Consider the following 23559-nt stretch of genomic DNA (forward strand, 5'->3'; position numbering starts at 1 on the left):
CCACCTCCAGCTCCGTCCTGGCCTTCGGCCGGCACACCCGCTCACAGTCCAGGTGTTCTCCGAGTGATCACTTCATTGGTTCGGGAGGAGGACGCTGGGGATGGGGCCGCCCAGCCTGTGGGGGTGGGGCAGGGGCACTCAGCGGGTGATGCGTAGCTTTGAGGAATGGGCTTCTCCAAGAGTGTCCATGAAGAGTCATAAAGTGCGCGGGCTGAGAGGAGGCACTCAAACCTGTCATCTCGCCGCCCCTCCCCAGACGTGGTCCTGATGGCATTCAGTCTAGGACTTAGAGGGGTAGGAGAGCCTCGCTCTCTCGCCTTAACAGATCACTTCCCCCAATACCCCCTTTCTCCAGGCTGCGCCACTAGCAAATGGTACAGTGCCTCCTGGAGGTGTCGCTGTCCCCAGTTTGGAGAGAGGCCGGGGTCTCCCAGGGCCGGGGAAGGCGCTGGCCTAAGAAAAAGCCTTCGGGTTCCGATTCAGAGGAAGAGGAGCAGGTGGGGCAGGGAGCGTTCTCCTTGGGATCAAGGGGCGTCTCTAGGCGGCCCTGCGCTTGCCCTTGGCGTGCCTCCGTCTGGTCCCCAGCTCGATACTCCTGCTCTGCGCTGGATCCAAGCATCCCGGTCCGGGTTTCCAGACTGGAGCTGGCGGCAGTGGCGAGAAGGGTTGCCCGGGAGATGGTCGCGGCATTCCGCTGGGCGCAGTCCGGGGCTCCAACTCTGCAGAGCCCCTCCTCTCCTGTTCCGGGCGGGGTCAGAAACGCCCATCTCAGAGCCGCGAGTCTCCTCCCAGATTCGGGCGGGGCAGCGGCTAGAAGCCAGTCCCAGTCCGGGCCCAGCCTCCCGCCCCGCCCCGAGCCGTGCGCGCCGCCGCCGTGGGTCCGCTCCAGGTTCCCGCCCCTCCCCGCCTCCGCCCAGCAGAGGGCGGCCGCGGCCCCAGCCCAGGAGCGAGTCCCGCGCCGCAGCCCCAACGGCGGCGCGGGGTGGGTTCTGGAGGCCCTCGGAGCGCGCCGGCCAGGGACGCGCGGTGAGAGCTGCGGGCCCCGAAGCTCGGGTCTGGGGGTGCGGTGGGGGAGGGGGGGCGGGAGCGCTGCTGGAGGGGCGGGACGGCGTGGGACCGGGGTGAGGGTCCCAGCCCGGGAGAACCACCCCCCTCAGCCCAGCCCGAGCCGCTGCCCCCTTCCCCTTTGATCTTCACCTTCTCCTCCCTTACCCGGGGACGCCCTGCTTTCCAGTGTCGGGGCCGGACTCGAACCCGCATCCGAATAGCGACGCTCAAAGCAGCTGGGGCAGCAGGGGCCGCCCCCCGGCAGGGCATAACGTCCCCCGCCCAAGGGCCCGGCGCAGTCCTGGCAGCAGAAGTGGTTTTCGTGCCAGCGCCGTCCCTCGGCCTCGGTGCAGCGCCGGGAGAAAATCAGCTGAGAGAGGGAGAGGGGAACGTTTCATTCATTCATTCACTCATTCATTCATCCAGTAACCGCGCCTTATACCCAGTTGACGCTAAAGCACGTCTACAGACATTCCCATTTGATCTACTCAAACACTCTCAGACGCGGGGAGGGCTGATTGGATTAGCCAGGATCCCCCAGCTAGCAGGTGGCACATCCTGAAGAAGTGCGACCCGGGTCGCCTGGACGCCCAACCCAGGTTTCCGTACTGCCTCTTGTGCAGACACTGAACGAGTTCCTCGCTGGAGCAGGCACAGCACTAGCGTACTGAGATGATCGTCTGTCTTAGAGTCTCTGCTCTGGAGAAATTCAGTTAAAAAAACCTGGGGGGACTCTGCTTGCGGTGGGGAAGGGCACAAAGGCAACGGGCCCCAGGTGCCCAGAGCTCAAAAGACAGAGCAAGGTGAATACAGAAGTTCCAGGCTGGTTTCCAGTTCTCTGTACCCTACTCCGTGGTACTGAAAGAGGCATCCCCTTGCACCGTTCCACTCTTAACCCTGGGCAGACCCCTCCAGCCCCTCCCTTCAAGGTTGTACCTGGTCACAAGCCGGGCAGCGCGGCCGCAACAGCTCTGCGTGATGACGGCCACAGTAAAGACGCCCATCGTGGTAGAAGTAGATGAGGTTGATCAGGGCCTGGCCACAGGCCTGGCAGGCAAAGCAAGCCCGGTGCCAGCAGCGCCGCTCTCCTGCCCGAGCTGCGAACACTCCGTACTCCCCTGGCCTCAGCTGCTCCCTGCACTGCGGGGCGTGGGTGCTGGGCTGGTCACAGGCTGTGTATGCCACCCTCCAGGCTCTTCCATCCCAACCCCAACCTAACTGTTCTTCCCACACCTCCGGCAAACCCACCTCCACTGCAGGCTCCACCAAGAACCCCTACATTTGGGTTTCCCTTTTTCCTGAATGTTGCCAGACTGTCAATCCCCAAACCCCTTTTCCTCTCTGGAGTCCCCAAAGCCATCCCCTTCTGCAGCAGTGAGAGGGCAAAGAGAGGAGGAAGAGGAATATGGTAGCCAGGTTGGGTGTTACATACATTTTCACAGGTGCATTCTTCAAGCTTGAGAGGTACCAGGCGGGCCACCCCCTGTCCCAGGGCCTCCCGCCTCCGTTGCGCACAGAAGAGCCGCAGCTCGGCCAGCTCCTCCTCCCCAAGGGCCAGGCAGTAGCGCTCCTGCAGAAATAGGTGTCCACTGTAACTGGGAGAGCCCCAGGAGGCAAGATTGAAGTTTGACTAGCGAGAGGAGGTTTAGTTGTTTGGTCAAAGAAAGACTGTAAAACCTCAAGGAGCTGCAGGAAATAACAGCACAGATGAGCACTGAGGAGAGGGAAGAGAGGTGGAGTACATCCACCTGTGTCTCATTCCCCCAAGGAATGGTGATCGCTCAGGTCCTGACAGCCCCGTAGCACTTAGCCCATCTTTCTGTACTGGGTTGGCCAAAATGTTCATTCAGGATTTTCCGTAACATCAAATGGAAGAACCCAAATGGACTTTTTGACCAACCCAGTATTTAGATCCTGGCTCCCAATGAGCTGTAGCTCACTATCACTTCCCACTGGATTTCCCCTATTCCATATTCTCCTGCCTCACCTCCCCAGTTGAATTGTAAGCCTTTAGGCTGGGCACACATAGGGGCCTCAATAAATACTTAACCACCATACGCTCTACATTTGGACATTCCATTATCAGGTTCAAAAGCTGGTCATGTTCATTTTCTCATTTGCTCTTCAGCTAAGTGTGGTGGACAGAGCGGATGTCACTGCCCACATTGTGTAGACATGAAAGCTCAGGCCAGGGGTGGGGGGATGACTTCCCCCAATTAGTGGCATATCTAGGCTGTAAATTTGTGCCTCCCTTCCTTCTGTACCTTGCTTCTTCCCACAGTAAGTAAAGAGAGGGAGGCAAGAGAGAGGAAAGCTGGGGAGAGGGAGACCCACATCGCTGTCCTGTGGAGGGAGCTGCTGGAGGAGGCTCCGGAGCACAGGCCAACTGGGGGCTGGGGTGGTGTCCAGGCCAGGGTGCCCCCAGCTCAGAACTTCAGGATCCTGAGGAAACAGCAAAGGGAGAGGGGCAGAGCTCGGTTTGTCCTTCCTTCCCCTCCCGCCCTTCCTCCTTCATCGCCACCTCTTCATCAATCTGCAACAATGTCCACCCTCCTGCATTTGGAGACTCTTCCTTCACGATTACAAGGACAGTTGATCCACTCTCGTGTTTGTGGTCTCACTGAGGCAGGTTAGCGGGACACACCCCAAAACATCTTCCCTTCTTATGCTTGAAATCACCCCCTTCACTCCTTAGGGCCAAACCCCCGAGGTTCTGCTTTGGCAACATAAGCCCAGTAGGAGAGAATTCATGTATACGTGTGAATAAGTTTAAGGAAGCTGAAGAAGTTCCTTGTGGTCCAGTGGTTAGGACTCTGTGCTTTCACTGCCAAGGTCCCAGGTTCAATCCCTGGTTGGGGAACTAAGATTCTACAAGCTGTACAGCACAACCAAATTGGAAAAAAAAATATAAGGTAGAGAAGTTGAACCCCTGTGTTCTGAGGGGGCTATATGGACAGGGATTCCTGCAAAGGAAAAGGGCTGCAAGAAGCTGGACACAAAGGCTAACTACCTCCCATTTGGTGGAAATGGGAAGAGGTCCAGAGGATGAAGGGGATGGCAATCTCAGAGGGAAGGGCAGGACTCCTCCCACCTGAGCAGAGGTCTCCTCAGGGTCTTCCTTGGGCATGGGTTCTGGGTCGCTGTCTGAGTTGACTGGTGGATTCAGCTCTGGAGAGGCCAGCCTCTTTGCTCGGTGGGGCCAGCCAGAATTCAGCAGTGACACTGGTGGTAAAGTCTGCACAGAAAACAGCAAGAGGCCTCCCATTTATTTGACCATAACAATGAGCTAGGCAGGCTAAGTGCTTTACAGGCATTATCTCCATCAGTCCTCCCATCAACTACATGAGTTAGGTAGTATTCTGGTCACCATTTTACAGATGGTCCAAATGAGGCTCAGTAAGTGGTCTACTCAAGGTCACAAAGCTAATAAATGGCAGAGTCAGATCTTGAGGCCAAAGCTTTCAGCTCCAGAGTTTCTGAGGCTCCAACTCTAGGGTCTCCCAGCACTGGGATGGAGGAAAGCAGAGCCCTGTAATGGAAGAGGGAGACAAGCCACCTTTCCCGTGAGCCTTTGGGTAGACTGGCCTCTGTTCCCCACCTCCCCAGTCATAACTCCCACTGTTCCTCACCGGGCACTCAGCACCCAGGAAGCCTGCTTCCTCATCTCTTCTCACTTCTCCGACTGTAGGCTTCGGCCAGGTGAAAGAACCACTTCTTAGCCTCTCCAGCCCATACCAGCTCACCTTTCCCTATGCTCCAGAAATAGGTACAGTGAGTGTCCCCAGATTTCTCACCTAATGTTCCTCTTTGCCCCCTGTGCCTCTCTCAGCTCCTCATCTGGTCTATCAGCTCTTCCAGGACAGGAAAATCCTGTGCTTCTATCTTCTGTCTCTAGTAGCAACTTCATTGGATAATTCTAAGTGCAATTCTTTAGCCCTCCTCTGGGCGAATCCTGCTATGGCTACATTATCTTGGGGATGGGAGGAGACTACTGAAGTGGTAAAGGGATGAACACTGCCCACAACAAGCTCATCGTCTACTGGGTCAGGCATGGATGAAACCAGACAGCATGGAGCCAGGATTCTGGGCAGATAGACACAGCATCCTAGGAAGAAAAAAAAAAGACTAAACTTTTCTAGAATATTTACTCTGTGCCAGGGGCTTTTCTGGGACTTCCCAGGTGGTGCTAGTGGTAAAGAAGCCCCCTGCCAATGCAGGAGTCAGAGGAGACTCAGGTCCAATCCCTGGGTGGGGAAGATCCCCTGGAGGAAGGCATGGCAACCCAATGAAGCGACTTAGCACCCACTGCATGCAGAGACTTTTCTAGCATATTACATAATCATCCTCACAACAATCCTGTGAAGTAGTTTCTATTACCCCATTTTATGGTCGAAACAAACTGAGGTTAACTAACTTGCCTGAGGTCACATAAGAAGGCTAAGGGAAGCTTTAGAGGAGGAAGTTGCCTTTGAGAGCTGGGATGGCAGCTGGGCACCGGAAGGGATCATCAAATCCCTAGCCTCCGTGAGACCCAGCTTTAGGTCTGGGTACAGGGTTTGGACCATAAAAATTATATGGCTTTCTAGCCCTGAGCCCTCACCCTCTGCCCCCCTTCCCAGCTTCCTGGCTCCACACCCATCTGCTTCCTTCCTGTTCTGTCCCTCAGGTCAGCTTTCCTGTGGAAAGCAGCCAGGATGGGCTGTTCACACTAAGGGCCAGGAGGGGACTGAGACCCTCTTTTCCAGGTTCTTCTGCTGCTGCTGCTAAGTCGCTTCAGTGGTGTCCGACTCTGTGCGACCCCCTTGACGGCAGCCCACCAGGCTCCGCCGTCCCTGGGATTATCCAGGCAAGAACACTGGAGTGGGTTGCCATTTCCTTCTCCAATGCATGAAAGTGAAAAGTGAAAGTGAAGTTGCTCAGTCGTGTCCGACTCTTCGCGACCCCAGGGACTGCAGCCTACCAGGCTCCTCCATCTAGTTTGCATGAAATCGTCTCACACAGGACCAACGCTCAGAAATCAGTCCTCACGCCTCACCCCTGGACTGGATAACTGCACGTTCACTTAGCACTGGACTCCATCTTACTAACATGCTGGATTCCTTCCAGAATTCTCCTCCCCCCCCTTACAAATAATACAAGACCGAACCCCCTCCCAGTCGGGCGCAGGTGTAAACGGGCTCAGGAGTTCTACTTTCCTGAAAGGCAGAGGCTAGGGATTGGGAAGTTGAGGGGTGGGGTGTAAGGGATGAAAGATTTCCCGGACAGTGAGAGGAAGAAAGGTTCGAGAAGTTTCTGGTACTGCCAAGTGCCCTCTTGACAGATCCCCAAGTTTTTTCTTGGATTTCTCGGGGCCCACCTCCGAAGCGGAACGCGGTTTGGTTCCCGAGTCAGTTGGGGTTCCCAGTCCGGCTGCTGGAGTTTAGGAGAGGGGACGGAAGTACGCTGGGGTCTCACCTTGCTGAGCGCCGGTGTCTGGGCGGTTCTGCACAGACGCCGCTGTCGGGCCCCTCACCCAGTCTCCACCTCCAGATCTAGGCGCCCGCCTCTGCCCGCCCCCGGGAGCTCGGCCCTTCCTCTCCCAGCACCCCCCTCCCCGCCCTGCGGGCCCCGTCCGCCTCTCCGGGGCTGGTAGGGCCCGACGGCTCGGGGAGGGGCCTAGAGCTGCTAAGTGAAGGAAAGCATTTGAGGGATATCGGATGAAAACGGTGCAGGCTCCACTGCCCCCACGCCCGTGGGCTTAGTCCTGGGACCGCATCTCTGCAGGCGCTGAGCAGACACCCATGAGCCATCGTTATGCCGGGTCCTCAAGCACTCGCTAAACAGAACGCCTTTCGAAGCCTGCAGGTCCCTCCAGACCTTCCTTCTGGTCTCCTAGACCTGTCCTTGTCTGTGTGTTCCCACCCCCACCTAATTCCCTCCCCCTTGTCCCCAGCCCCTTTCTGGGGTCCCTTGTACGACCCTTCCCCGTTCCATCCCTTCAAGTTCCTCCCCCATCTTTCGTGTTCCTCCCCGGTCCCGCCCCGGCTCCGGTCCTTTTTCTTATTCCCGGAGGGGAAACCTTTGGTCCCACCTCTGGTCCCCTCAGCCCCGCCCTGAGCCCCGCCCCCACCCTCAGGCTCCGCCCCGTCCCCGCTAGGCGAGCTCTGCCGCTGGCCCGTAGCGCCCTCTGGTGTCTGCGCATGCTCCCTGCTCGCTGCTGCAAAGTCCTCCAAAGGGACCTTCTAGGCTGCGCGCCGGTCGCCCCCGATCGGGTCCGCCTGCCCGCAGCGTCTCGTTGGTGCAGCCGGTGACCTCCGACCCCGCCGCTGCGGGGCGGGGAGGCCTTAGCTCCGGGCGGGCGGCGGCTGCTGAAGTGGGACCCGGGAGCGGGGCCCGGCGCCGCCCGGGCCGTGGGGCGATGTGAGTCGGGGTGCGGCGGGGCGGGGACGAAGCGGCTCCACCGAGGCCGCACCGCGCCTCGCCGCAGTCTCCGCTCCCTCCCGAGGAAGTCCCGGGAGGGCGGGCGGTGGAGCCCCGGGGCTGGGGGCGGGCATCTAGGGACTACGCGCGGCCCTGACCTCCCCTATTCCTTCCCGGCATCTAGAAATTCCCGTCAATTCTGTTACCTAAATCTGCCTCTAACCTCCCAGAACCACCCCATCCCCACCCCCGACACACCTTCGCGTGTCCTGGAGTCCCGAGAACCCCTGTCTCCTGCAAATCCCCCTGCTACGCCCCCAGAACCACCATTCTGTCTGGGATGAACCCAGATGCTTCCACCGTCCTGAAATTCCTCCAAGTCTTCATGCTTCTCCATTCTCCTTGCACCGTGCTCAAATCCAAAGCATTTGTCCACCTTTCCCCAATCCCTCTCACACTTTTTGAGTCCCCATAACCTCAAACTCCTACTCCCAGTCCACACCTGTCTCAGAGCAGAGCCTTCTCCTCCTGTCACCCGATGTCACCCCCTTAGCTGGGCTGTCATATGTCCTGGTATCTTTAAAAGCAGTGAAGGAAACAGGAAAAGATACAGCGCCCTCCCCCATCTTGCACCCTGCAGTTCTTGGCTTCACCCCCAGACTCCCTGTTGGTGGCTCAAGCCCCAGTATTTACCCAGCTGCCCATCTTTACCCAGCTGTGCACATCTTCCTCAGCCCGCTGCCCCTTCCAGAGAGTAAGCCAGACAGAGGGCAGGGGTCCTTTTACCTGGAAAGTACCCAAAGATGCAGAGCACCTGGGGCCCTGGGAAATGACCTTGTTTTTCCAGGAGAGTGGGATTTCAAGGATCTCCAGGGTCCTGGCTTGTTGACTTGTCCACCTAGGGCTCAGATTACTGAAATTTTGGTTGATAGCATTTATGTTAAATTATAGGCCTTTTGGAGCTTGGAGAACAGAAAGTCTATCAAGGTTCCAAATGTGAGATTGAAGGAGCTTGTCCTAGAAGAGGAAAATGTTGATTTTAGTGGTGTTTGTCCTATGTACTTACTTCTAGAGGTGAAGCTCCATAGTTTACAGCTGTTTCTTGTAAAAACTGGAAAGCTGTTTCCCTTAAAGGCGTTGGGGTGGGAGTTGTGGATGGCGATGGAGGATCTGCTTGGCACACTCTCTGTGATACTTAGCAGCAACATAAAAACTAGAATATTGGTTTCCTGAATCTTAAGCCATTGCTCTTTCCAATACATCTTTGTGTCTTCTTAAGAGATCTCTCTGTAGAGTTCAAGTTCTCTGCAAAGGTAAGGTGATGATCTTGGTATTGGTTGTAACAGGGTTCAGAGGAGGTCTAGAAGTGACTTAAAATGTTCTGGCCTGTCTCGGACTTTAAAGTCACTGTTTCCAGAGGAGTCTTTCCCTCTCAGGGCCTATGGGGCTTAGAATTTGTGGTCCCTTTGGCCTTGATCTTTGGCCATTTATATACCATTTGGCATTTATATACCATTAGAGCCTGGAACGGATATCCCAGGGGGGTGGACTGACAGCAAGTCATTTTCATTAACCATTGACGGGTGAGGATAGAAGTTTTCCACTAACCTGTGGTCTCTGTCTCCTATGCTAGGTGAGCCCCAGGTGTGTCACAGGGAGATCCAGGTGACTTCTCTGCAGACTGCTTGCCATGCCACCCCACCAAGAACAGGGGGAATAAAGTGGGGGTCCTTCCCCATGCCCCTCCCATGGTCAGCTCTCCGATGGCCTGGGTGAGGTGAGACCTGTGTATAGGAGCCACTTTTCTAGAATTTCCCAAGTTGGGAGGAATTGAGGGTGCAGGTCAGGATTGTTCAAGACTTTACACTTTCAATGGGAGTTCTAGAAGGTATCTAGTCCCACCAATTCATTTCTTGCAGCAAGTTGCAAACCCATAATTTCTGGTTGGGATTGGTCCATGGGTTTGCTTGGTCCCTTAGGTCACTGTAGCCTGGTGGTGTCATCTCCATTCCAGCCACAGACCCAAATGTTGTGACATCTAATTTGAGTGCCATAATCTGGGAGGGAAAAGCCAGATAGTAAGGCCTCTGGTCTCCCGTTTGGACAAAGGGAAACAAACTGAGTGTTTGTTTTTTTAATGAAGAAATGTCTACTCAAGGTTATGAAAATAGTGCTCCGTTTTCAATTTCAATCTCCTGAATGTATCTCTTAACCATAACATAACATCTCATTTGAAGAGAACGTCAAAAATAAATTTGAGATAGATGTTATAACCTCAGATATGCAGATGACGCCACCCTTATGGCAGAAAGCGAAGAGGAACTAAAGAGCCTCTTGATGAAAGTGAAAGAGGAGAGTGAAAAAGCTGGCTTAAAACTCAACATTCAAAAAACTAAGATCATGGCATCCCGTCCCATCACTTCATGGCAAATAGATGGGGAAACAGTGAAAACAGTGACAGACTTTATTTTCTTAGGCTCCAAAATCACTGCAGATGGTGACTGCAGCCATGAAATTAAAAGATGCTTGCTCCTTGGAAGAAAAGCCATGACCAACCTAGATAGCATATTGAAAAGTAGAGACATTACTTTGCCAACAAAGATCCATCTAGTCAAAGCTATGCTTTTTCCAGTAGTCATGTATGGATGTGAGAGTTGGATCATAAAGAAAGCTGAGCACCGAAGAATTGATGCTTTTGAACTGTGGTGTTGGAGAAGACTCTTGAGAGTCCCTTGGACTGCAAGGAGATCAAACCAGTTAATCCTAAAGGATATCAACCCTGAATATTCATTGGAAGGACTGAAGCTGAAGCTCCAGTACTTTGGCCACCTGATGCAAAGAACTAACTCATTGGGAAAGACCCTGATGCTGGGAAAGATTGAAGGCAGGAGGAGAAGGGGACGACAGAGGAAAAGATGGTTGGATGTCATCACTGACTCAATGGACATGAGTTTGAGCAAGCTCTGGGGGTTGGTGATGGACAGGAAAGCCTGGCATGCTGCAGTCCGTGGGGTCGCAAAGAGTCAGACACAACAGAGCAACTGAACTGAACTGAGATGTTGGGGTGGTGGTAAGAAAGGAAAAGAGAGGATCTGAGTGAGGTGGGACAGGAGGAACAGGAGAAAGTTCTATGCCAAAGTGTCTGGGACTCCTCACCTACAGTTTCTTTGCTGAATCTGGATGAGGCCCCCGGCTGGCACTCAGCTCCTGATGCAGATCCGTTCCTCTAGGTCCCTCCTTTTAGCCATGTTTTTTATGCTGCCCAGGCTGCCCTTCCCTATCATACTGTCAGTCAGAATCCTACATACTTCTCAAGGTCCAGGTCAAGCATTACCCCTGAGAAGCTCTCTCCATCCCCCCATCAGCATTAATCCTTAACACATCCTAACTCGAGTTAATGTTTATCCAGTGTGTGTCTGGCCCTGGATTGAGAGTGTGAATTCCTTGAGGAAGGTACTGTGAGTCTTGGACAGAGTAGGTGATCACAGCGGGGTGGTTCTGCCAGAGTTCCCCAGAGCGGGGCTTTGGGGAGCTGGCTTTGATGACCTTACTGTCCTTTGTGTTTTTCCCTAGGGCAGGCAGGCTGCTCTGACACCATGGGGAGCTGCTGCAGCTGCCTGAACCGAGACAGCGTCTCAGACAATCACCCCACCAAGTTCAAGGTACCCACAGCCCCCTCCTTTCCCGCGTACCCAGAATGGCCTCCTGGGTTCTGCCCAAGCTGTCGAGTAGCCTGCCTAGAGAAGGTGAAATGACCTGCTGAGCCTGTGGGCTTTTTTAAGACTTATTAAGAATTCTCAAGCTCAGGATCTCTGAGCAGGCCCAAGGAAAACAGGCTCAGTCCATTGCCTTTTTTGCGGCTCTTAGTCTTGCTAAGAATGAAGAAATGCTGAGAGTAGTAAAGATTGTGCTTTCAGCACGACTGACGTTCACTCCCGTCAGTGTGTCTTTAAACAACAAAAGTCTGCATTGTTAAGTTTGCTGCTGGCTTTGGGAGGCTAAGGCCAGGCCCAGTGGACCTGTGTACCCGCCCACTCCTTCCACTTCCTGTAGGGGGAGCCTCCTCCTCACCCGTGCATCTTGAAGCCCAGGTTTCTCCCGGTCACCAGAAGAGGGAGCCCTCAGCAAGGTCCTCCATCGGGAGAGGGGGTGGAGGCCTTTATATTTGTTCTGCTTGAATTTGACTCTCCCAGGGTCTTACGATTTTGAATTCACGATGAAACCTTTTCTCGCATTAACATCTGGTCCTTGGATACTAGCCATGGACCGTTTGGGGTCATCTAACCTTGGATGTCTAACTATCTGACCTTAGGGGTCAACTCACCACCCCTCCCTGCACTGCCCAAATGACAGAACTAAAGCCTAGAGAATTGTCTTGGGTCACTGACACTGCCTCATCCGTGGCCCAGTAATCGTGTGGCGTTCCTAGTGGCTCACGGACCGACACGCACTTGAGGAACTCGGTCATTGACCCCTCTGTCCTGTGCGCCTGCCAGGTGACGAACGTGGATGATGAGGGGGTGGAGCTGGGCTCCGGGGTGATGGAGCTGACCCAGAGTGAGCTGGTGCTGCACCTGCATCGGCGCGAGGCCGTCCGCTGGCCTTACCTCTGCCTGAGGCGCTATGGCTACGACTCCAATCTCTTCTCTTTTGAGAGTGGCCGCCGGTGTCAGACTGGCCAGGGTGAGTACCAGCCCCGACCCCATGCTGGGATGGGGACTTGTCCATGGGAAACAGGTTCTGCGGCCAGAAGTCGCAGCTGGAGGGTCAGTAGGGAAGTCCATTGACTCGGCAGGTATTGCCCAAAGAAGGGAAGGGTCATGGCCAACGGTGCACAGGAGTAAGTGGACTCCCATGCCGGTGCTTTTTCTCTTCAGTCCAGCCTGGGTGGCTTTGTGGGGTCGTTTGTTGCACAACCCATGGGAAGCAGGCAGTGATCCCAGGCAGAGCCTGCATGGGAAATCAAGCAGTTCCTCCTCCATTTGTTACTCTAGTTTCAGGGTCCCTGTTGCCCCCTCAGTAAGAGCAAACAGCCCCACATCATACGCCCAGGTCCCTGTGTATAAGGAAAGGTCAGGCAGGAGCGCTCACTGCCTTGGGCCTGTGCGGGGTGGGAATGATAGATTCCGAGAGGTCCACAGTGTACAGAGTAACCCTCACAAGGTTAATCTTTGTCTCCTGTCACCTGTGGATGGTGAAGTGTGATATATTCGTCCTTCCTCCCCTTTCTCCCTGCAGCTGGAGGTCAGGGAGGAGTGGGTTGTTCCATGATGTTAAGTCTGGGGCCAACCATTGCTCTTTGAAGGGCGGGCATGGTCTGGGCTTGACTTTGAGCTGAGCTGCCAGAAGGAATCCCCCACAGGATTGTGTTCAGTGCAGCATGGGGCTGTGATGGCAGTGATGGAACTAGTGAGCTCCTCTGAGGAGGCCGCCAGCACAGCAGTGCGTCTCTGTGGCTGTAGTGGCCCGGGGAGCCCTCCCCTCCATGCACCTTTCTGTGGAACTCAAGAGGCAGAGACAGTTAACGCTGGCTGAGCGGTGAGAGGGGAGGAAGGGGGCTCTTTGCTCCTGGTGGGGTTTAATCCACACTGGGGATCCCAGAGGAACACCATAGATCCAAACACGGGGTTCTTCTAAAACTCCAGTCTTTCTCAGCCTTTTCTAAGCCCTTGACATATCTTGGAATGAGATGTAATAGAATAGAATGAGGAAAGAAGAGTCCTGTTTCTTCTCCTCCCTTCTACCCTTTGCATTCCATTCCTGCAGACCTGACACCCCAGCTTAGTTTGTCTTTGTGTGGACACCCACATGCACATCCCAAGTAGTTTCCCTGAGTCCTGGTCCCCATTGTTAAAGGAGGATGTAGAATCCCAGGCTGGCCCAACACCCCAAGGACATCTTTGGATTCCCTGAGTCATGCATCCTCAGCCCAATCCTGCTGAGGACTGTGTGTTGCTGCCTTGGAGTTTGAGGGGCTGTAAGGGTACCCGCATGGAGGACCCACATGGTAGCCATGCCATATTTGTCCTTTAGCTAGACGGCCCATCCTTCCTTTCTATACCAGAGTTCAAGCTCCATGAGGTCAGAAGCCCGTACACAGTAGATAGTCACTCTCTGGCCAGGCACTGGGCTAATACAGTGAACAGACAGTGAACAGGACAGACCCTCCCACCCTCAAAGGGCTTAGAGACTGTTGGGCATAGAGCTGAGGGCTGGGGCCCTGGCAGAGCCTTTTTTTCTGGGGAGCAAGGGGTATCTGACACCATTCTTTCCACTTGGATTTTTTACTTCACTTTCCTTCACCCGTGTGCGCACACATCCTTATGAAAGTGATTTAACCTCAGAGGAATATAGTTGAAGTACCAGATCTTATAGTTCAGACGGTAAAGAATCTGCCTGCAATGTGGGAAACCTGGGTTCGATCCCTGGGTTGGGAAGACCCCCTGGAGGAGGGCATGGTAACCCACTCCAGTATTCTTGCCTGGAGAATCCCCATGGACAGAGAGGCCTGGCAGATTACAGTCCATGGGGCCACAGAGTTGGACACAACTGAGCGACTAAGCACAGCACGCTAGACCTTAAGATGATGGTAATGGATAGTGTGTGTTGGGGGAGGGGAGTGAAGGCCTTGAGCCGGCTCCTCCCATGGCTCTTGGATGTTGGAGAGTGTGCAGAGAACAGTCTGGATGCTAACCCTAACCCCTCAGGCCTGGGACTGAAGTTCAGGGACATTTCCTGAACTCTGTGCATCCTTTCAGCCTCTCTGGTCCTCCCCTATAGGATGCAGGGTCAGAGGAACCTCATTTCTTCTCCTTCTTCAGGGATATTTGCATTTAAGTGCTCCAGGGCTGAGGAAATCTTCAACCTCCTCCAGGATCTGATGCAGTGCAACAGCATCAATGTGATGGAAGAGCCAGTCATCATCACCCGCAACAGCCACCCGGCTGAGCTTGACCTCCCTCGGGCCCCCCAGCCTCCCAATGGTGAGGAGACCCCTCTCCTCAGCACCCCAGCGCACACACAAGCATAGGTCCAGGGAGCACTGGTCTTGGGGGCATGAGTCAGGCAGGCAGGTGGAGGATGGCTGGGTGAGCCAGGCTTCCAGGACCATCATCCATCATCAGACAACTCCCGGGGATGGATAAGTCCTGGCCTGGACTAATCAGGTGACTCAAGCTGAGGCTGGGGAGTCCAGAGCCTTGTATTGACGGATGGTCGGGGAGCAGACAGGAAGACATTGGGTTTCCACGGAAACGGCAGTCTGGAGCCGCTTTGCTTCCTTCCTTCTGTCTACTGGGTCATACCCATATACCTTTCCTGACAGCTGGTGCACCATCTCTGCCCACGGCTGTCTGGAGAGGTTCCCACAGTTTCTGCTTGTTCATTTACTGAATCACATCGAACACCTGCTCCGTGTCCTGCCCTCCATCAGCTGGCCCGTGAGGGACAGAAGAAATAGACACACGGTCCTTGATTTTGAGGAGCTTCCCTGGAGCTCACTGGCAGAGCTGGAATGAAGTGTAGGGTCGGTTCAGTGACAGCAAGGTGTGCCTTAAGTGTTTCAGTTAAGGCTTTGATGGGGGAAGTGGAGTTCAAGCTGAGCTTTCAGAAGAATGGCAGAGATCAGACACAAGGTGAAGACAATGGGGACTGCCAGTTCAGTGGGGTGGACCCACGGGGACCCCGGGAGAGTCCCAGGCTGCCACACACACGGTTGCAGGCAGCTGCCAGGTGGTTTAAGGACCCCTTGTCTCCTGTGTGCCCAGCTCTAGGCTATACTGTCTCCAGCTTCTCCAATGGCTTCCCTGGCTGCCCAGGGGAGGGTCCCCGATTCTCAGCACCCCGGCGCCCCTCAACGAGCAGCCTCCGCCACCCCTCGCTTGGTGAAGAGTCCACCCATGCCCTCATTGCCCCAGATGAGCAGGTGAGCAAGTGGCTGCCCAGGGTCTTCCAGTTGGTCGGGTTGGGGGTGGGAAAATACAACACCTCCTCCCGGTGAGGCTCATGGGAGGGAAGAAAGTGGACAGGGCCCCTTCCTGTCCCAAGAAAGGGAGGCTGCTTCCCTGGAAGGTTTGGAGGGCAAGGAGGAGGAGACTGCAGCCCTCCTCCCACGTGCTTCTCCTCTCATCCTGTCCCCTGTTCTCTGCTTCCTCCTTGCCCTTGGACCCTCCCGCCCTGGACTGTAACGCCCAGTCCCACACCTACGTCAACACGCCAGCCAGCGAGGAGGAGCAGCGCCGAAGCCGGCACTGCCTCCAGCCCCTGCCTGAGGGCCGAGCGCCCTTCGCGCCGCAGGCCCGGGGCCCCGACCAGCGGGACCCACAGGTGTTCCTGCAGCCGGGCCAGGTGAAATTCGTGTTGGGCCCCACCCCAGCTCGGCGGCACATGACCAAGTGCCAAGGCCTGTGCCCGAGCCTGCAGGACGCCCCCCACCACAACAATAACAACGAGGGCCCTTCGGAGTGCCCGGCCCAGCCCAAGTGCACCTACGAGAACGTCAGCGGGGGGTTGCGGCCGGGGGCGGGCTGGAGACTGAGCCCGGAGGAGCCGGGCTGGAACGGCCTGGCCCAACGCCGGGCTGCACTACTGCACTATGAAAACCTGCCCTCCCTTCCCCCCGTGTGGGAGAGCCAGGCCCCGCAGCCAGGGGAGGAGGCCGGGGATGACGGTGACTCAAGGGACGGGCTCACACCCTCCTCCAACGGCTTCCCGGAAGGCGAGGAGGACGAGACCCCGCTGCAGAAGCCCACCAGCACCCGGGCTGCCCTCCGCAGCCACGGCAGCTTCCCCGTGCCGCTGACCCGGCGCCGAGGCTCCCCGAGGGTCTTCAACTTTGATTTCCGCCGGCCGGGCCCGGAGCCCCCAAGGCAGCTCAACTACATCCAGGTGGAGCTGAAGGGCTGGGGTGGAGACCGCCCCAAGGGGCCCCCGAACCCCTCCGCCCCCCGAGCCCCTGTTCCCACCACGCAGCCGACCCGCAGCTCAGACTCCTACGCCGTGATCGACCTCAAAAAGACCGTGGCCATGTCCAACCTGCAGAGGGCGCTGCCCCGCGACGACGGGACCGCCCGGAAAACCCGGCACAACAGCACCGACCTGCCTCTGTAGGGGCGCCCCGCCTCCGCCCGGCCCAGCCTCCGCCTCCCGCTCCCGTGCCCCGAACCCCCACGCCGGGGTTCGGGGCTGCTTCGCAGAAGGGCACTGAGGTGGACCAGATGCTTTCCCGCACTGGCCAGAGTCCCCAAAGATATCAGCCGCAGAGTCCCCTGGTGTCCGAGTTGGGGACAGGAGAGGGTGACCAGGCGAGGAGGGAGCCGCGGTGTAAACTGTGAAGGGCCCCCCGACGGCAATTAGCACCCTCCCGTTCTGTCATCTGTCGCGTCTGTCGTCTGTGTGTTTTTTTGGTTGAAATTTGGAAACATTTTGTACCTGTTGATTTTATTTATCAGTTTATTTTTCTATTTATTGTTTTAAATGTAATTTAACATATTTATTATTAATATAATTATTTTTAAATTCTGACGTGGATGACGTCACATTTTTAAAGAGTTTTTTACTGGCGTGACTGGGGTGGGAATCCAGGAGGCCTCACAGAGGTAGGGTCTTCACTCTAGGGTGATCGTGGTATTTGTGACAAGTAACAACCATTTCTTTTTCTCCTCTAAGAAGCCCTGGCCAGGAACTGAAAGTTGCCAGGGACGGCTGCTCCGTCAAAGTAAAGTGACAGGGCAGCTGGAGTCCTTGATGCCCAAAGGGGATCTGTAAGAAAAACTACCCTGACCCTCTGAGGTTGTAGTCGGTGGGAGTGGAATTGAGGGGTGGGGTGCTGCACCATATTCACCTTCTCTGGACTCCCTCACTCAGTCCCCCTTGCGCCCCCAGGTGGATCCGATTGGGTACTGCCCTCCTTTCCCACCTTGGCCCCACGGGGGACCCTGGATCTTCCTTCAGCGTCATCCACATGGCAGGGTCAAGACTAGAACCTTTAAACAGGACTTTACTAAAAACCCAGGAAAAGCAAAAGAAATTAAAAGGGGAAAAACAGGGTAATATAGAACTAGATAGTCAGACTTACAAAGTGTGACTTTCCCAGAGAAGTCGTCCCTAGGAATGAGCTCTTTGGGGCATTTCTGACCGACTGCAGGGATGGGGCCCTCACAGAGCCGCCACATCACAACTCCTGCCTGGGCCCCTCTGCCCAGGGCTGCACGCTCCCCCTGCCTGAGGCTGTGGTTGCGGAAGCTCCCTTTCCGTATCCGGAGGCTGCCTCTTTCCTCTTCCTCCTCCCACCGGCCTCCGTGCCTCAAAATTCCCCTTTCTGTCTCAAACCCCTGAGTGGTTAATCTCCAGAAAATCCAGTGTCTCTAATGAGGCACTCAGGGCCCTGCGGAAGAGCGGGAGCAGGGTTTGTCCAAGCCTTAGGGACAAGCCTTCTTGTCTCTGGTCACTGTTTATGCCCCAGCTCCCTGTCCTGTGGAGTGAGCAGACCTGTCCTCCACACCAAGGAAACAGGCCATGCCGCGGCCCACCTCCCCTCCTGCTATTCAACCACTGCCGGGGGCCTCAGTTCCAGAAGTGCCCTCTTCCCTGAGCAGGAATTAGACCAACCAGCTTCCAAAACTCCCTGACCTTGGGTGTCCGTCTCTGTGCAGGAAATGGGCAAAGAGAACTAGCCACAGAAGATGTGAGAGGTCCTTCACTTGGGGCCCAGTAGGATCCCAGGGTGCAGCTGGCTCCGAACACTTCTCTCCTTTACACCCTTTTGATCTCTGGACCAGAGGGCTCACCCACGGCAGGCTGGGTTTCATGCACTTTTCTCACACTGCAGTAGGGCAGCCCCGTCCTCTCTCTGCTGCTCACCCAGGCAGGCAGCTCAATTCTTTCTCCGTGTCCTCCCACAAGACCCCTGCTCCTCCTTTTGGCCTCCACAGTCAGGAGCAGTGGACCCTTCAAACAGGATCACCAAGATTGGAGGGCAGATATGTCTGTGCCAGGACCAGGCCTAGGGCCCCTGGCTGTGCTAGTGACTCATGAGTGTGCTCAGGCTCCTCCTTACTCGTGAACTCTGTCATGGGGGAGTCAGGAGCCTGGCTTGAGTCGAGGCTGGGTCCTGGGGCTGACTTGGCTGTCATCTCCGCTCTCTTGAGCGTTTGGTCACCCCAAGTAGGCCTTGGATCTGCCCTTGGAAAACACAGAGCTAATCATGAGAAGTAGCTAATGAGATGATGAAAATAGCACTGCTTTGGAAAGCAGATCCACCTGGGCAGGCTCTTGCCCCAACCGCTCCCCAGGGAACAAAACCACTGGCTGTCATAACTCTTCAGCCCCAGAGACCGACCTCAGGCTTGCTGCTGCTCCTTTGCTGAACAACTCACTCTCAGGGTGGCCAGGTCTTGGCCAGGCCCGGAGCTTCCCCCAGAGTAAGCTGTAATCACTCTAGTCTGCATATTTGTGGGGCATTGGGTGGGGGTCCAGGGCACATCCCAGGAATTGGCTCCCAGCCCAGAGGTGGCCGCCAAGCTTCCCTGTTCCCTCCCCAGGTCACTGCCTGTGACCCACGAAGCTGCAGCAGGAATTTTCCTCTGGTGTGGCGGGTGGGCTGTGAGTGGATGGCTTTCCCGATGGGGAGGGGAGGATTGGAGAGGGAGTGATGCCCAGGAGGGCGACTGCAGCTCCCATGTCTGAGCCTACCCTGGTAGCGTCAGGGCGTGGTGTGCAGACCGAATCCGTTTCCATTGCCATCATCATCCAACCATCTCCACTAACATGGTGAATGTTTGCTGACTGCTCAATTCTCTTCTTTAGAATCGGGCCCTACCCACCCCCCGGGCTGCCCTCAGGAAAGGACAGGAGCCAGCATCCTGTCCAGGAGTGACATTTCAGGTCAGACCAGGAGGGGCCCTCCCCAAGCCCACCTCTGGGTAATAATAGCACTTGACAACGGTATAAACATGGGTGGCTTATAGACGGTTTATCTCTTTCAGCTCACTGGGCCGGATTGTTATCACCGCAGTGCAGAGGAGGAAACAGGTCAAGAGGTGAAGTGACTTGCCTGGGGCCGTGGACTTAATTACTGGCTTGAGCTGGGGCTGCCTGCCAGTCGTGTGTCTTTTCCCAGGCCCTTCTCCCAGCCTGGCCTACAGGTGCTGAGTTTCCTCAGGTGGGCTGCGGGGCGAGCATGTTGGCTGCTGCCCCAGACAGGAGTGGGCAGGTGGTGGTGGGGGCCACATTCCAGTGTTCTCACTCAGGAATCCTTTTGAATTCCAAGCCAGGCCTTGCCTGGCTGACAGCAAGGTGGACCTGCTTTCCCCTCGGGTCGGCCTGACGCCCACCCACACATCCTGCCTCTCTATTCTTTTATATATTTAAATTAAAAAAAAATGTTTTTTAATTTATTTTTCTGGTTATACGTCCAGGCATGTGGAACTTCCCAAACAGGGATCAAACCTAAGCTCCCTCCAGTGGCAATGCAGAGTCTTAACCATTGGACCCCCAGGGAGAACCTAATGCCCCTCAACTCTTTCAGTGCCTTAGAATGGCTCCCATTTTGTAGGTGGGTGTGCAGAAGGGGCTTGAACTCTCCCACTCTCCCACACCCTCTCCTCCAGGCATCTCAAGCCCACAAGCGGCTTGTCAGGTCAGGCCAGGACCCCCCAGGGCTCTGGGGGATTCTCTGACCAACACCTTAAAGACACGACTAAGCGACTTCACTTTACTTTTCACTTTCATGCATTGGAGAAGGAAATGGCAACCCACTCCAGAGTTCTTGCCTGGAGAATCCCAGGGACAGGGGAGCCTGGTGGGAGGCCGTCTATGGGGTCGCACAGAGTCGGACATGACTGAAGTGACTTAGCAGCAGCAGCATACTCCCAGATGGAGGAGGGTTTATAGTGAGGGGTCCCCAAGACTCCAGGAAGGCCATGGGCGGCTGAGGCCGGGTTGAGAGGGCCTGGGTGTACCCCTCAGGGCTCCATGTCTACAGAATCACAAAGTTCAGATGGAATCTTGCAGGTCGGCTTGGCTGGGACCCATCCGGCAGTCTCTTCGACAGGATTCCTCAGGACGCTTATCAGGTTTCTGCTTTCCTGGATGGGGAGCTCACTGCTTCACAAGTGCTCTCTCCAGGGAGGTCTTACGATGTCCCTAAACCATCTATCGGTGGGCCCTAATTCTGCTCACAGACCCACACACAGTTAAGGCTAGTCTCTCTGCCGAGGGAACCTGAATTTTGAAACCTGGCCTTGTCACTTACTAACAACTTGACCTCTTCAGGCTTTGATTTTCTCATCTGTGACATGGGGATTATAACAGTTGTTCCGTCTTGAAACTGTGAGGATCAGGGAATTCCCTGGTGTGCCCTAGTTTGACCCAGAACTACTGAATACAGGGCTCAGGACTGACCTGCACCTTCCTTCAGCCCAATGTCATTGTTGTTCCAGATGTTACACCTCTGCCTGAGTTTGCACTTTCTCCACGGGTCCTTCTTGTTCTTGGGACCTCAGAGCTGGCCTGACACCGGGTCTTTCCACACAAACATCAGCAGCTACCTTGGTTTGTTAAATCAAAGTCCAGACCCTCCTGCTCATTCAGCTGATGTCTCTTGTTGTTCGCCTGTGTCTGTCCTGGCATCTAGAGGCACCAGCCCTGGAAATGAACCTGGAGGTGATGGGAAAACAGAAGTGGGGGGTGGGAGGGGCTCTCCGTGGTGATGGATCACGAGGGGTCTCCGCAGCATCTGGGTTTCTCAGTCTAACTCTTCTGGAAGCTTCGCTCTACCTGCCAGTGGTTGGTAGGAAGCCTTGCCCCCACTTGCCTTGCTCGCAGGTGGACCCCTCTCCTAGCCTCTCTGGGGATGGATATTCCCACCCTAGGGCCCCGTGGATGTTTGTGGACGGGGCTGGGGAGGTCAGGAGAGTAAGAGCATCACTCGCACTCCAGGTGGGCGCTGTCATTATGCTCCTTCTTGAGGGATTATTAATATAATGACTGAGCTAATGAGCACTGTGGGGGTGGGGAGGGGACACTTTAACCCCGCCTGGTGCATGCTGATTGATGGAATTGTTTCCTCAGCCATCTTTTCAGCTCCTTTAGCTGGGGAGACCTGGCCCCTTGGGGACCCCATCGTCTCTCTCCACTTGCCTCTCCTTTAGCCTGACCGGGTTCCCCTCTGGGTGAGAAGATCCCAGAAAGGGTGTGGCAGGGACAAGATGTGGGGGTGAAAGATGAGGGACTGGGGACTCTGGCTCTGGGGAAGGGAATGTAAAAGCAGTGAAACCTCTGATCTTGACTGCATGCTGCCTGGGCTGGGGAAAGCCAGGCAGCTGAGTCTGAGGAAGGCTTGAGGGGAGATAGGAGTGGCCATGGAAGAAAGGGTGAGGGACATCAGCGTGGGAGTGAGGAAGTTTCCAGGTGTTCTTTGAGGCACCTTGCCTCTCTGGCCCGGATGGGCTGGTGCTGGCCAAAATCTTTCCTTTTAAGCGCGTTTCCTCTTGGGATGAAAGGGCTTGGGGAATCTCTCGGTGTATTGCTATATCAGAGTGGGGGTGGGGGGCCCCATGAACCTATGACTTGTATACAGGCATACAAGTATCTGCTGTGCTGTGCTAAGTTGCTTCAGTTGTGTCCATCTCTTTGTGACCCCATGGACTGTAGCCCGCCAGGCTCCTCTGTCCATGGGATTCTCCATGCAAGAATACTGGAGTGGGTTGCCATGCCCTCCTCCAGGGGATCTTCCAGACCCAGGGATCAAACCCGCATCTCTTATGTCTCCTGCATCGGCAGGTAGGTTCTTGACCACTAGTGCCACAGGGAAGCCTTGATTTCTCAAGCCATGGTTAGACACAGTGGGTCCAAGGTTCAAAATCTGGGTCATGGGGGCTAAGTCCTGACAAAACCCCACCTCCCTGGAACTCACTGTCGAGTTAGAGAAGTGAGGCTCACACAAGATAGGATTATGGACCATGTGCCTCTGTACATGGAGAGCTGTGTGACCTCAGACAGACCACCCAACCTCTCTGAACCGGTTTCCTCACTTATTAAGGGAAACTAATAACACCTTCCAATGTTGTTGTGTCTTAAATAAGAAAATGCACATAAAGTGCTCAGTGGGCACTTGGCACAGAGCTCGAGCTTTCCTGTGCTATGGTTGTCATAGCAACTGCCGGTGACATGGGGAAGCTGGCTGAAGGGGAATCATGAATGGTGGGGAAGATTAGGGGAAGGAATTGGAAGTGTGGGCCTAGCAGTTAAGCTGGGGGCATGGGAGCATGATGGTTGGGGAAGAAGGAGGGGGAGGTGACTATACGTGATAGGCTGTGTGCCCATGACTGGAAGGGGCAGCTGTGGGGCTCAGACCAGATCAGGTGTGGGCATTCACCTGTCCACTCACTCAACAAATATTTAGTGAGTGCCTGTTAGGTGCCAGGCACGGTGATGGGTGGGACAAGGCAGCCATCTGGACAAATAGGATACTGCCCTCCTGAGCTTACCTTCTACTGATGGTGAGAGGATTAACCACCTAATTAATTACAATGAACAAGTGAAGTTCAGGGACGAACATTCCTTTGAAGAAACTGCAGAAGGAGCAATGTGATTGAAGGGCAGGAAGGGGCCACATGTCAAAGAAGGTCTTGCTGGGGAGATGACCGCGAGGCAGAGGCATGAAGAAGGCTGAGTGAACAGCCGAGGGAAGGAAGGTCCAGACTATGGGGAGAGCACGTGCAAGGGCCCTGCAGGAAAAGTGACAGGGTCCAAGGAGGCCTGTGTAGCTGGAAAGGGGTTAAGGAGCTGAGAGGGGCAGGGGGAGGATCCAGGACACAGGGAGTTCTGTGGGCCAGGGTAGGCGACTGGGCTAACTACTGGCAGGTTGGGAGCAGAGACCTGACTTGAGTTCTAACAGAGTGGCTCTGGCTGCGGCCTGGGGTGGAGGTGGGGCTGTTGGGTAGAAGGGGCAGAAGTGGGGAGACAGATGAGGAGGCTACTGCTGGAATCTGGGGAGACGTGACAGTGCTGAGGAGCCCATTGGTGGCCATAGGAAAGGAGAGAAGAGGACAGATTTGGGATCTATTCTGAAGTAGATCCAACAGAGGATTGGCAAAGGAAATGATCAGAGGT

The 23559-nt window shown here is 55.3% G+C and overlaps 2 protein-coding genes across 7 annotated transcripts; one reads left to right on the forward strand and one right to left on the reverse strand.

The window, feature by feature from the left end:
• Positions 1–8: 8 nt before the first annotated feature.
• PRICKLE4 (prickle planar cell polarity protein 4) lies at positions 9–8194 on the reverse strand. 4 transcript variants are annotated; one of them, XM_055571421.1, is made up of 9 exons: positions 6502–6564; positions 4842–5152; positions 4415–4576; positions 4139–4282; positions 3382–3489; positions 2480–2617; positions 1984–2187; positions 1213–1417; positions 9–738 (listed from the first exon to the last, which is right to left on the reverse strand). In XM_055571421.1, the coding sequence occupies exons 3-9, from the start codon at positions 4415–4417 to the stop codon at positions 365–367; spliced, it is 1176 nt and encodes a 391-aa protein (XP_055427396.1). In that variant the 5' UTR covers positions 4418–4576; positions 4842–5152; positions 6502–6564; the 3' UTR covers positions 9–364. The 4 variants fall into 4 exon arrangements, with proteins under 4 accessions (XP_055427396.1, XP_055427395.1, XP_055427397.1 ...); XM_055571420.1 differs by lacking the exons at positions 4415–4576; positions 4842–5152; positions 6502–6564 and adding exons at positions 4677–4796; positions 8140–8194; XM_055571422.1 differs by lacking the exon at positions 4415–4576.
• Positions 7299–17329, forward strand: FRS3 (fibroblast growth factor receptor substrate 3). 3 transcript variants are annotated; one of them, XM_055571417.1, is made up of 8 exons: positions 7301–7446; positions 8726–8759; positions 9080–9223; positions 11020–11108; positions 11943–12129; positions 14268–14429; positions 15213–15370; positions 15640–17329. In XM_055571417.1, exons 4-8 carry the CDS (start codon positions 11043–11045, stop codon positions 16552–16554), a joined length of 1488 nt encoding a protein of 495 aa, XP_055427392.1. In that variant the 5' UTR covers positions 7301–7446; positions 8726–8759; positions 9080–9223; positions 11020–11042; the 3' UTR covers positions 16555–17329. The 3 variants fall into 3 exon arrangements, with proteins under 3 accessions (XP_055427393.1, XP_055427392.1, XP_055427391.1); XM_055571416.1 differs by lacking the exon at positions 8726–8759; XM_055571418.1 differs by lacking the exons at positions 8726–8759; positions 9080–9223 and having other exon boundaries at positions 7299–7446.
• Positions 17330–23559: the final 6230 nt, after the last annotated feature.

This window comes from Bubalus kerabau, chromosome 3 (assembly GCF_029407905.1).
Source record: "Bubalus kerabau isolate K-KA32 ecotype Philippines breed swamp buffalo chromosome 3, PCC_UOA_SB_1v2, whole genome shotgun sequence".
Classification (NCBI taxonomy): domain Eukaryota; kingdom Metazoa; phylum Chordata; class Mammalia; order Artiodactyla; family Bovidae; genus Bubalus; species Bubalus kerabau.